Genomic DNA, 13381 nt, shown 5'->3' on the forward strand with positions numbered 1-13381 from the left:
CATGGCAGAAGGAATTTTTTGCTTTCTTCATTGAGACTTATTTATGCTTAAAAGCAGTATGGTTTGAGTTTCAAATGTTGGACTAATTATTTAATGAACCATTGTTAAACATAATCCTACTAGTTTACTGAAGAGTGTGGATTGTAATCAGTAGCTTAGTCCATGAAGTGTCACAACATTGACATCCGAGTGGACGTGAATGCATCACCAGTGCTGAAGCGGTGTGAAGAACAACTAACGCAAACAAAACAAGAAAACCACAAACAAATCTTACAACTAATCAAGGTAAGACATATTTTGTAAAATTATGCTTGTTAAGTGTTTAATATCTGTCTGTTACCATTTCTAACCGGAAGTAAAGCTGTGCTAATGATAGCTCATTTAGCTAACAATGGACAACATGCACACTAACTTCAGTTAGTGAGTAAAACTCTAACATGTTATTTTTCACATTTACTGCCCTGTTACCTTGGTATATATATATATATATATATATATATATATATATATATATATATATATATATATATATATATATATATATATATATATGCTGTGACTTGTTTCTCATTTTGTTGTGGCCTAGAACATGAAAAAAAATCTGCTCACTATTTTTACTGCACACTTTTCTAATTTGTTAGCATTGAGAAAGTGTTTATTTTATGGATAATACTTATGAGATGTTTTGGTAGATAATTATATTGTTTGTTTCAATCTTTCAATAGTTTTTATCTGACTTTTTATAAAGAATTCACAAGTTAGTTTACTAAAGTCAGTAAAATGTTTGATTTATTTCTTTATAGATGGACGGTGTTATAGATGGCTCTTTATCTGAATCCAGCAATGATCCAGAAAGTGACTACATGCCGTCAATGTCTGATAGTTCATCCTCAACAGTGGCACCTGGTCAAGAGTCACAAGTCAGTGGAAGTCAGGCTCAAAACTCAGATGGTAAGAAACTAATTTGGTTGAAACTGTTTAACTTGCATATTTTTTTTATCTAATTATTGTCTCTAAATGTCATAAAATGAGACAGTTGTGTTGCCTTTTCCTTATCATGAGTGTATCAGGTACGTAGTAGTATCTAGTAGGGCTGGGCAATATCGTAAAAGGATCACAATTATTTTTGTTATCATCCCATCTCAATATCACAATTTGTAATCTTATTTTCAACCTGCCACTTTTAAAACATCTGTTCTAAAAAAACAAATAAACTAGAGATTAGTTCAACATTGTATTAACATGCTGAGTAAATAAAGTGAATTAAATGAGAAAAAGCACTTTAACATAATAATGTCATAAACTCTTTGAGTTGACATGCTTTTAAGTAAAAGAAAGCACACACAAGGATACATTAGTTATTTCAACACTGGTGGCCAAACTATATCGTCTTAGAAGCTGTCCATTTATTGACTAACCAATGAAGACATTTAAACACACAGAAGATAATACAAATAATAACAGAAGAAATGAGCAAATTAAAAAGATGGTTTGACAAAAACAGACTATCCTTGAATCTCAGTAAAACTAAAATAATGCTATTTGGTAACAGTAGAAAAGAACATCATACACGAATACAAATAGACGGAGTAGACATCGAAAGGGTAAAAGAAACAAGATTTTTGGGAGTATAAATAGATGATCAAATGAACTGGAAATCTTATATACAAAACATACAACATAAGGTGGCAAAAAACATTTCAATAATGAATAAAGCAAAATACGTCCTGGGCCAAAAATCACTTCATATTCTCTACTGCTCGCTAGTGTTACCATATCTGAGTTATTGGTAGAAATATGGGGAAATAACTACAAATGTGCGCTACATTTGCTAACCGTGTTACAAAAAAGATCAGTTAGAATAATACATAATGTTAGAGAACATACAAACCCTTTATTTATTGAGTCAAAAATATTAAAGTTCGGTGATTTGGTAAAATTGCAAACAGCTAAAATTGTGTACAAAGCAAACTATAACCTGCTACCAAAGAATGTACAACAATTCTTCTCAACTAAAGAGGAGAAATATAACTTTAGAGGAAAAAATAATTTAAAACATTTATATGCACGGACAACGCTGAGAACCTTTAGCATATCAGTATGTGGAATTAAATGATGGAATGGATTAAGTAAAGAAGTGAAACATTGTACTGATATGATCCAGTTCAAGAGGTTGTTCAAAATAATAATGCTTACAAAGTACAAAGAAGAATAATTATGATAAATACTTTCAACCTTATTGAAAATAAGATATTCTTCATCTCAGTATGTTGATAATGACTGAATTAATTAATTACATATTACAAAACTGTTGTGTATACTAATTCACAGATGTTATTTTATTATATAAAAAGGTCAGTAAATGATTCTATATATTTGTAAACGCTCTGAAGTGGGAAAGGGGTAGGATTAAATAAGCTTTGCTTCTTCCTACTCCTTTTCGGACATGATGTAAAGTGAAATTATATGAAATTGTGTGATGTATTATACTGTAAGTGTGGTCATGTTCCAAATAAACTAAAGAAAGAAAGTAGCAGTACAGTGTAAAAACAAGTTGACTTTATATGCTTAATTGTGTTTCATTGTATCCAGTAAACCATAACCAATTGTATTTACAATCCACAAAGTATGTGAAAATACAGTCTAAAATGCCACAAATTCAGTCGGCCATTTTGAATATTCTGCTCCGAAAACTTTTGGTAATTTCCGTAGATTCTACATCACCGGAGGAACGCTTCTGCACTTTGACTATTTTATTAGATCAGTCATACTGGAAATTCATAACAATTGTAAAGAGATGTGCTGTTTATCATTCACAATCCTTATGTAAGACAAGAAAACATATGTTTTTATTTTGTATGCATTCTAAATGGTAAATAAATATCTAACAATTTAGTTAACAAATGCAGGGTCCTCTCATTATACTCTCTAAAAACATCCAAAAAGCACCAACAATACTCCATTTACATGTCGTGACCTGAAAATGAACCAAATATGAGTGATATTGTTATTATAAGCGCCAAGGCAGACAGACTATTTGGCGCATTAATAGCAGTGAGCTAATACTAGCTTATGCTGCTATTGTTGACACACTTCTGTGTCAACAAGTTTGGTCTCAAACTTACTAAAAGTCAATTGTAGATTATAATTCATGCATCTCTCACCTAGTAGACAAATGTGGCCATGGACCCACATGCTGACATTTATTTTGCTGCCCTCAGCTACATGTTAAGCTCCAAGTTTAGTCATTCTGTTTATTCTGCATAACTTGTAAACGAATGTTGGGCAGTAAAAGTTTGACTCTGATTGGCTGTTCCCTCATGTTAGATTGAGTTTATGTTTGTGCACAGCTGATCACCGTGATTGACCAGAAATGTATCACAATCATGTAATCGCCCAGTCCTAGTATCTATCCAGTAAGATAAGCTGATGTTAATGCTTCTAGTTCTTTTCTTGTTGAATAAGACATTCTCATTCGAAAGACGTCACTATAAAGTAGAGCTGGACAATTAATAAAATTTTTATTTCAATTTCGATCATGGCTGCTTACTATCATGAAAATATAATAATTTAAGTGAATTATTTCAGTATATTGCTTTCCATAGTGAAACCCATTATCTACATATTTAAATTACACTTAAACCGATGTGGGTGGCACTGGGAGCAGGTGGGTAAACTGTCTTGCCCAAGGACACATCAGCAGTGACTCAGATAGCGGAAGCGAGGATTAAACCTGGAACCCTGAAGTTGCTGGCATGGCTACTCTAACAACAAAGCCAGGCCGTTCCAAAATTTAAAAAAAAGAATACAATTAATGTGCTGCGCAACGTGCATGCAAATTCCGGAACTGCTGACGGTAAAAGAGACGAGGAGCGAGTGAGTGGAAAAAAAGAGCACGTCTACTAGAAGTGTGGGATGTCACCATGGTTGCTACTTTTTTTGACACGTTAGTATGCCTAATTAATCATTACTAAACTCCACAAAAAAGTAAAGCATGATTTCCACGCACATGTAACTGTGGACAAAGTCACATAATTTGCCAATGAAACAGAATCCGCTATTAAACGCAGAAAATCAGTGAAATTGACATACATGTTAGTGAAATGTTGTCATTGTGATGAGAAGAAATACTGGTTTGGAAAATAATGTGTCTGGTAGCGCTCATTTATCCCCAACACACTCAACCGGCCCGTGCTAAACTAAACAATGTAGAAACGGCCCCTTGAAACAGCGACTAAACTAGGAAGCTAAAGCTAGCAAGAACAATCCATACACACACAACACATCTCATCTGTTAGGTTGTTGTGAATGACATCATGGATGTAACATCAATGTACACACAATCATACACACACAACACATCTTATCTGTTGTGTTGTTGTGAACGACATCATGGATGTAACATCAATGTACAAACAATCATACACACACAACACATCTCATCTGTTTGTGTTGTTGTGAACGACATCATGGATATAACATCAATGTACACACAATCATATACACTCACACAACACATCTCATCTGTTTGTGTTGTTGTGAACGACATCATGGATGTAACATCAATGTACAAACAATCATACACACACAACACATCTCATCTGTTTTGTTGTGAACGACATCATGGATGTAACATCAATGTACACACAATCATACACACACAACACATCTCATCTGTTGTTGTTGTGAACGACATCATGGATGTAACATCAATTTACAAACAATCATACACACACAACACATCTTATCTGTTTGTGTTGTTGTGAAGGACATCATGGATGTAACATCAATGTACAAACAATCATACACACACACATTAATTAATATCTAGCCCTACTTAATATGACCGAGAAAATGGGTCACCAGCTTATTTATAAACTGTCCCGGCTCAGATTTCCCTATTTGTTTATTTACAATATGCAGCAATAATTGAAATGACATTGAACAAAGAGAGCACAGTCTACCAAAAACATTCTTGGCCAATAAATCTGATTCTGATAATATTGAAATATATATGTTATTAGTAATTAATAACACATTTGTCTTTAAACATACATAAACATTTGTTGTTTTAAAGAAAATATAAGCATCATTGCAAATCAATATGGCCTAGTGGTTAGAGTGTCCACCCTGAGATGGGTAGGTTGTGAGTTCAAACCCCGGCCGAGTCATACCAAAGACTATAAAAATGGGAGCCATTACCTCCCTGCTTGGCACTCAGCATCAAGGGTTGGAATTGGGGGTTAAATCACCAAAAATGATTCCCGGGCGCGGCACCGCTGCTGCCCACTGCTCCCCTCACCTTCCAGGGGGTGATCGAGGGTGATGGGTCAAATGCAGAGGACAAATTTCACCACACCTAGTGTGTGTGTGACAATCATTGCTACTTTAACTTTATATATATAACCACACCCCTAGCCTCACCCCCAGCCCCACATATCTAGGGGAAACCCTGTCATCCTTACACTGATGTGTGGTAACAATCCTGTTGTAAATACACTGTAAATCACCTTCAAGCTAAACTAGACTATGTATATTATTTTCCTTCTGCAAACTGACTTTAATGTTCTCTTGCTTTTTGTCTTCTCTTGAAGCCTGTTCAAGATTCTGATGGTATGAACTTCATTGCAGTGGCATGGTGATATGGTATATTAGTGTATTTGCTAGTAGGATGAGCTACACTTAATGATGATGCTTCTTTTCTTTCAGAAGAACCGGACATTCTGACTCAAAAGACCTCAACTCCAAGACCATCAGATCAGGCCTGCTGAAAAAGACTGAGAAAACAGGTAACCTCCATAAACTCCAGAATATTTCAGTAGTTTTTCAGCAGGTCTTGACCCTGAGTTTCTTCAAAATTTCCATATGCATAAATTCAGAGTGGAAAAATATTTACCAGTTATGCAGGACTGCTTGATTACCAGCAACTACCTTTTCTAATTTCTGTTTCAGGGAGCGATTGACAGTACCCCCAAAAGAAGTTCCATGGTAGGCCTTGGTGTTGTGAAAAAAAGACGACAGTACGGCGACAGCACATCACTCTGAATAGAGTTCCTGGTAAAGAACTTAGTCTCAAGGCTCTTGATGCAGAACTGATACTCGCCACTGGAGAGATGTTAAGAACCAAATCTACAATTCCATCACATCCTAAAAAAGTCAAGTTTGAGTTTATCAGTCTATTGTCTAAAAAGTGTTAGGTAACACTTTAAAAGTGGTCAAGGAGGTTCTTTGCCTCACTCTATGACTATTTCACTTCATGCTAAACTGCTGTTGATGCATTTAACAGTTGATGAATCTGTTATAGATCAGTTGATTACCTCATATTGATAATAATGGCACTTTTTGATGACACTAATTAACCATGACCACGTGTATTGATGACACTTATTGATAATAATAATGATGGCAATTCTTATTGGTAATAGCGTTGATAATGAGACTTGATACTGACACCGCTTATTGATAAAGACCCTAATTCACAATGGCACTCATTGATAATTACACTTATTAATACAGACTACTTGACGACGATGACACTTATTGAAAATAATGAGACTCATTGATAATATTGATGCATTGATTTAGACACTAATTGACAATGACACTAATTGATAATGACCCTTTTTGATGATGGTTATTTATATTGATAATAGCACTTGACATAATGACACCTATTGATAATGACATTTATTTGTGATTACGACACTTAGTGATACTAGCATCGCTTATTGATAATGACACTACCGTATTTTTCAGACTATAAGTCGACGTTTTTTTCATAGTTTGGCCGTGGGTGCGACTTATACTCCGGAGCGACTTATGTGTGAAATGATTAACACATTACCGTAAAATATCAAATAATATTATTTATCTCATTCACGTGAGCGACGAAGCAAATGGCAGCCATCATCACACACACGTCAGCAATCGTCACTCACATGCCAACCAATAAGAATTCGGTTGGGGCGGGCCATGGCAGAAGTGCATTGTGGGCCATGATATGCTAACTGCTATATGCTATACGCTACTGCCAGAGCTATTAAAATGGATCACATCAACATTGGCGGTAACTTATAAAAACTGAGAAGTGCTGAACTAAAATGGCACCGAAAAGGAAATCATATACTGCAGATTACAAGCTGGACGTAGTTAAATATGCTGCAGAAAACTGCGATCGAGCAGCAGAAAGAAAGGACGCTAGCGGCGCATACCAGGAGCGACACCGGGGAGGAAGATTTCATGGGATTTAGCGATCGGGAGTGACAGATTGTTTGGTAAACGTATAGCATGTTCTATATGTTATAGTTATTTGAATGACTCTTACCATAAAATGTTACGTTAACATACCAGTTGGTTATTTATGCGTCATATAACGTACACTTATTCCGCCTGTTGTTCACTATTCTTGATTTATTTTAAATTGCCTTTCAAATGTCTATTCTTGCTGTTGGCTTTTATCAAATACATTTCCCCCAAAAATGCGACTTATACTCCAGTGCGACGTATATATGTTTTTTTCCTTCTTTATTATGCATTTTCGGCCGGTGCGACATATACTCCGTAGCGACTTACACTCCGAAAAATACGGTAATAGACGATGAATCTTATTGATAATGATGCTTATGGATGATGACGATAATGACACTTAACAATAATGATGTTATTACTAATGGCACTTATTGATATTGATGATGACATTGATGATCAATCTTTCTATTCATTATAGTTAGAGTATTGTGGACCAACTTATCTTCCATTAGATGATCTATGCTGCTTTATAATAAAATAATTTTGCTATCAATTTGTGTAAAATATTTTGTTAATACTTACATGTGTTTGAAAATTCTGGGAAATCGTCATGAATTACATTTTTTTTTCAAATATACATATCAATCAATAATAGTATTAGATTAGATTTTTTTCAGTTAGAATAACGCAAACCTGATATGATATGCTCACCTAGAAAAGGCCTAAATCTGCACTTGAGTACAGTAAAAACAGTAATTGAGTAATAATGTGTTACTTAAAACTTAAAAGCAAATTAAATGTAAGGTAGCAGCTTGAAAGTCAAATCCCAGAAATAATAGCTGTAGTACAGTTGTACGAGCAGTAGTAGGGTAATACTATAAGTAAAATAAGTTGTTAGTGTAGCTGTGAAATGTCGTAGAAGTAATATTATCATTTGTAATAGTGTTACCAGCTGCAGTAGCAAAGCCATTATCAGCAGGAGTTGTTGGTGTATTAGCACTACTAGTAGTAAATGTATTGCTATTACTTCTACTGCCACTATATGACTATATTGTGTCATATATATATATGTATACATTTATGTTTTATTATATGTATATATTCATATATACTGTACTGTATGTATTTATATATACATGTTGTGTATGTTTAATTTTCTACTATGTAATACATGTTTTGTACATTTATACAATAATGTAAACTGAATGAAAATAGTCTGAGAAATGAGCAAGATATGATTTATTTTCAATTTAGATGTGTTACTTTCATTGAGTACTTTGCGGTAGAAAATGGATGGATGGATGGATCTTTTTGCACTTCTTTGAAGGTATATTTCACTATTGTAGTATTTTATATATCTATCTGTGTTACAATGTAAACGTGACACTGCTTGCACTATTTTAAAATAGTTTCTTATGTTGGTACAGCACTTTAGCCAATTGTTTTTAAATATTTGTATTTAAAGGAATACACTACACTTAGCAAGATGCTATAAAGATGAAACACATTTATCCTCAATCAGTAGACAAATATGTGCAACATAGTACAAACTTCCAGGGAAATCCTGACTAAAATCAAATGTTGCCTGTGGCCCCTACCTGTAATGTTTGTTCTTTGGGGCCTGCACGTAGTTAAGTTTATAAAGGATATTTTATTTCATTTAATTCAAGCAACTTGATTGGTTCACAGTGAGGTAATTAAAGGCATAGTGACATATTAACACGACTGTAAGTAATTTGACTTCTTATTACGGAAGGCTTATTTAGAAATGTGATGAGCATGAATGTTCAGGAAGTATAGTTTATGGGGAAAAGTCATGAGGAAAAAAATAACTGATGTGAAATACAAATGTATTTGCATCATATAAACTGTGATGATAATTGTTATTTGTTTTTCAAATAATTAAAGACTTTATAAGAGAAAATGTGTTGCTGTGATGCTCAGTCACCAGTAAGCATTGAGTGTAGTTTTATTAACATATATTATTACAGTATTTGTCAACAGTAAAATACAAAAGGGAGCAAAAAAGGCCTACAAGCTATAAACAGAAATGGTCTGACCAGAAATGGGCCCATCAGCGCCCCCATGAAAAGGTCCTCACTAAGGTGGTACAAAACTTTTTCGCAAGGTATTTTTCCTTTGTGTGTTTTAAAAATCTGAGGTGGAAACTGGAGTTAGGAGGCCACCTAGTGTTGAAGTGTAAGATCAGTTTGTCTCTAAGTATAGCAGAAAGGGTGGTCCTCACTTCCAATGGGAACTTTTCCGGTCCTCACTTTGGTGCCTGTACAAGAATGTGTGTGTGTGTGTGTGTGTGTGTTTACAGAAGCGTTGCGTCTCCAAAGTGACGCCTTCAGGCTCAAACACGGCCGCCAGTCCACACAACTGGAGGAGCTGATGGGACGTTTTCAACCGTGGAGCGATGTCCCTCCCAGTCAGAGCATGAGGGCGGCGCTACCAGGTGCGGTTTTGTTTTGTAAACCATTCAGTAGGGGTGTAACGGTACACAAAAAAATCTGGTTCGGCACGTACCTCGGTTTAGAGGTCACAGTTCGGTTCATTTTTGGTACAGTAAGAAAACAACAAAATATAAATTTTTGGGTTATTTATAGAGATGTCTGATAAATGCTTTAAAATGTAATATCGGAAATTATCGGTATCGTTTTTTTTTTTTTATCGGTATCATTTAAAAAAAAAAGTTGTATTTATTTTATTTTTATTAAATCAACATAAAAAACACAAGATACACTTACAATTAGTGCACCAACCCAAAAAACCTCCCTCCCCCATTTACACTCATTCACACAAAAGCGTTGTTTCTTTCTGTTATTAATATTCTGGTTCCTACATTATATATCAATATATATCAATACAGTCTGCAAGGGATACAGTCCGTAAGCACACATGATTGTGCGTGCTGCTGCTCCACTAATAGTACTAACCTTTAACAGTTAATTTTACTCATTTTCATTAATTACTATTTTCTATGTAACTGTTTTATATTGTTTTACTTTTTTTTTTTTATTCAAGAAAATGTTTTTAATTTATTTATCTTATTTTATTTTATATTTTTATTTTTTTTAAAGGACCTAATCTTCACCATACCTGGTTGTCCAAATTAGGCATAATAATGTGTTAATTCCACGACTGTATATATCGGTATCGATTGATATCGATATCTGTTGGTATCGATAATTAAAGAGTTGGACAATATCGGATATCGGCAAAAAGCCATTATCGGACATCCCTAGTTATTTATTTACCAAATTTGCATAATGTTCCACCAAAAATATTTTTCTTAGTGGAATATTTGATGTGAAGTAATGGGAACCTTGGATAGGTCAATAATTCATAATAACATTGATTTTGATTCAATATTATGTTTTGAGCAATGACAGTTTGAAAGAAAAAAAAACAGCTTTGTTTTATTAGTCAATATTGCAACTTCTTCTAAATTACATTTAACCTTTAAGCTTTTTTATTTCACTTTTGGTATGTTTTTGTTTATTTTAATAGTATTTTTAGAATGTGCCGTGGGCCTTTAAAACATTAGCTGTGGGCCGCACTTTTGACACCCCTGCTATAGATAATAAAAAATTAAATCTGATAAATCTATGGATAAAAAGCAGAGCCTGGCAACGCATGCGCGTTTATCATAACTCTCTCTCTCTCTCTGTCTCTGCCCCTCCCTCACCAATGCTGCTGCAATTTGTTTTGTTTTCAACCCCTTCTTAACCCTGTACGTACATTGAAAATACACGCAACCCTAACTCAAAATGCCGGACATTTGAGGCATTTAAGAAACTCCGCCCTGACAGCTCCGCAAAAGAGGACATGTCCGGTGAAAAGAGGACGTATGGTCAGTGTATCGTAGCCCGTTAGCTGCTAGCATGCCGTGTGTTGTGCCTCGGTGTGCATTGTTTACACAACGTGCGTTACGCTACTTAATATGTCCGTGTGGAAACTCGTTCGGTACATCACCGAATCGAACCGGAACCCCCTGTACCGAAACGGTTCAATACAAATACACTCACCGTTATACCCCTACCATTTAGTCACATGACTAGTAAATACTGTACCCCAGAAAGTGCCTTTTTAAAACATTTCTCTTGTCTTTCTGTTGTGTAACTGTGTTTGTTTGTTTCTACATATGAATATGCTGTGTTTGTATAACTATTGTTAGTCCTCTTGTCTTGTGCTAACGTGACCTAGACGTGGAGCATTTGCTGTCCAAGGAGCTCAGGGAGTTTTCAGATGGAGAGATGACCATAGCGCTCACCTCGGTGGCTGTCGACGAGGAGGTAAGCTTCTTGTGTTCAAATTAAAGCTACAGCATGGGAAATGTAGTGTTTTAAAACAATGGCACACAAGCACGCTGAGTGTACATAGGGCGGTACAAATGTGGTCCATCATACTGGTGGACCAGCCAGGACACCTACAATGCTGTCCGTTTGGATGAACTACCAATCATTTCCACAATTGTCAGGGAAGACCGCATGCAAATACAACATCAGCAAAAACAGCACAGTTATTGCCTACTGTAGCTTTAAAGAAACGCTTCCCCCTCCCCCCATTCTTGCGAGTTACATTTTTTATCCGTAGCAGTTTTACAGTATGTTAGTCTGGAAGACATACATTTTTAAAAATGCATTTTCCCATCAATAACGTGATATCATCGCGCTCACGCCGCAGTGTCGGGCGAACGTGCGGCAAGTGCGCACTCTTTTAGTCAATTAGTGCGTGAGAAATATATATATATATATATATATATACAGTATATATATATATATATATATATATATATATATATATATATACACACGCACTCTTTTAGTCAATTAGTGCGTGAGAAATATATATATATATACAGTATATATATATATATATATAAATATATATATATATATATATGCACTCTTTTAGTCAATTATTGTGTGAATTTTGCAAATCAGTTTGTTTTTTTTCTAATCTAATTTTGATAAAAATGTAATTACAAAAATATGCTTATTTGCAAAATGTAATAATTTATTAACTAATTTATTTTTCATTACATTTTTGAAATTGGTTAACAATACATTTTTAAAACTTTAGAAACCCCCCTCAGTATCTTCACTCGAAAGAAATACTGACCTACATTTTATGAAATGATTATTCATTTCAATGTTTTTAATTGGGTAAAATACATTTTTAAATCATTTTTGGAATCGGCCCTCATTTCAGTATCTGTTTTCTACCTTAATTTAAATTTTAATTAAGATTGGAAAAAAAAACCTGATTTTATAACTTTATTAACAATTTATGGTATAATTAATCATTGCATTTATCAGAAAATCAGTAACATTTGACAACATATCTGGTAATTTTCCGCTAACTTTTTAATGTAAATAAGTTTTAATACTATACAATATAGAAATGATGGCAACTTATGTTAAATTAAAAAATATATATATGTTGCTAAATGTATTAAAAATTAATGAAATAATGTATTATTCATAAAAAAATTGATTTGGTTAAAAATAAATTACATTTTAAAAACTTTTGTCAAAACAGCCCACACTCACTCTGAATTTTGCAAATCAGTTTGTTTTTTTTCTAATCTAATTTTAATTAAAATTTAATTAGAAAAATATATATAAGAAATACCGATCTACATTTTATGAAATTATTATTCATTACAATGTTTATAATTGGGTAAAATACATTTTTATATTTTTTTACAATCAGCCCTCACATCAGTATCTGTTTTCTACCTTAATTTAAATTTAAATTAAGGTTGAAACTATACTGATTTTATAACTTTATTAACAATTTATGGTATAATTAATCATTGCATTTATCAGAAAATCAGTAACATTTGACAACATATCTGGTAATTTTCCGCTAACGTTTTAATGTAAATAGGTTTTAATACTATATGATATAGAAATGATGGCAACTTATGTTAAATTAAAAAATATATACATATTGCTAAATTAATGAAATAATGTATTACTCATAAAAAAATGTATTTGGTTAAAAATAAATCACATTTTAAAAACGTTTGTCAAACAGCCCACAGTCACTCTGAATTTTGCAAATCAGGTTTTTTTTTCTAATCTAATTTTGATTAAAATTTAATTAGAAAAATATACTTATT

At 33.7% G+C, this 13381-nt stretch overlaps 1 protein-coding gene and 1 long non-coding RNA gene across 7 annotated transcripts in view; both read left to right on the forward strand.

Moving 5' to 3' along the window:
- The window catches only part of LOC133578811 (uncharacterized), a 180012-nt gene that overhangs the window by 54089 nt on the left and 112542 nt on the right, over window positions 1–13381 (forward strand). For all 5 annotated transcript variants that reach the window (XR_009811881.1, XM_061933304.1, XM_061933319.1 and 2 more), the window contains exons 5-6: window positions 9572–9706; window positions 11458–11546. Coding sequence is in view for 4 of the 5 variants with exons in the window: in XM_061933304.1 (XP_061789288.1) it covers window positions 9572–9706; window positions 11458–11546 (224 nt within the window). In the remaining variant the exon portion in view is untranslated. The remainder of the gene's footprint in view (window positions 1–9571; window positions 9707–11457; window positions 11547–13381) is intronic.
- LOC133578788 (uncharacterized) lies at window positions 214–6135 on the forward strand. 2 transcript variants are annotated; one of them, XR_009811880.2, is made up of 5 exons: window positions 214–285; window positions 804–951; window positions 5595–5613; window positions 5710–5789; window positions 5953–6135. It is a non-coding gene; the product is annotated as an uncharacterized lncRNA (long non-coding RNA). The 2 variants fall into 2 exon arrangements; XR_009811879.1 differs by lacking the exon at window positions 214–285 and having other exon boundaries at window positions 593–951.

The sequence above is a fragment of the Nerophis lumbriciformis genome, linkage group LG03 (genome assembly GCF_033978685.3).
Source record: "Nerophis lumbriciformis linkage group LG03, RoL_Nlum_v2.1, whole genome shotgun sequence".
Taxonomy (NCBI): domain Eukaryota; kingdom Metazoa; phylum Chordata; class Actinopteri; order Syngnathiformes; family Syngnathidae; genus Nerophis; species Nerophis lumbriciformis.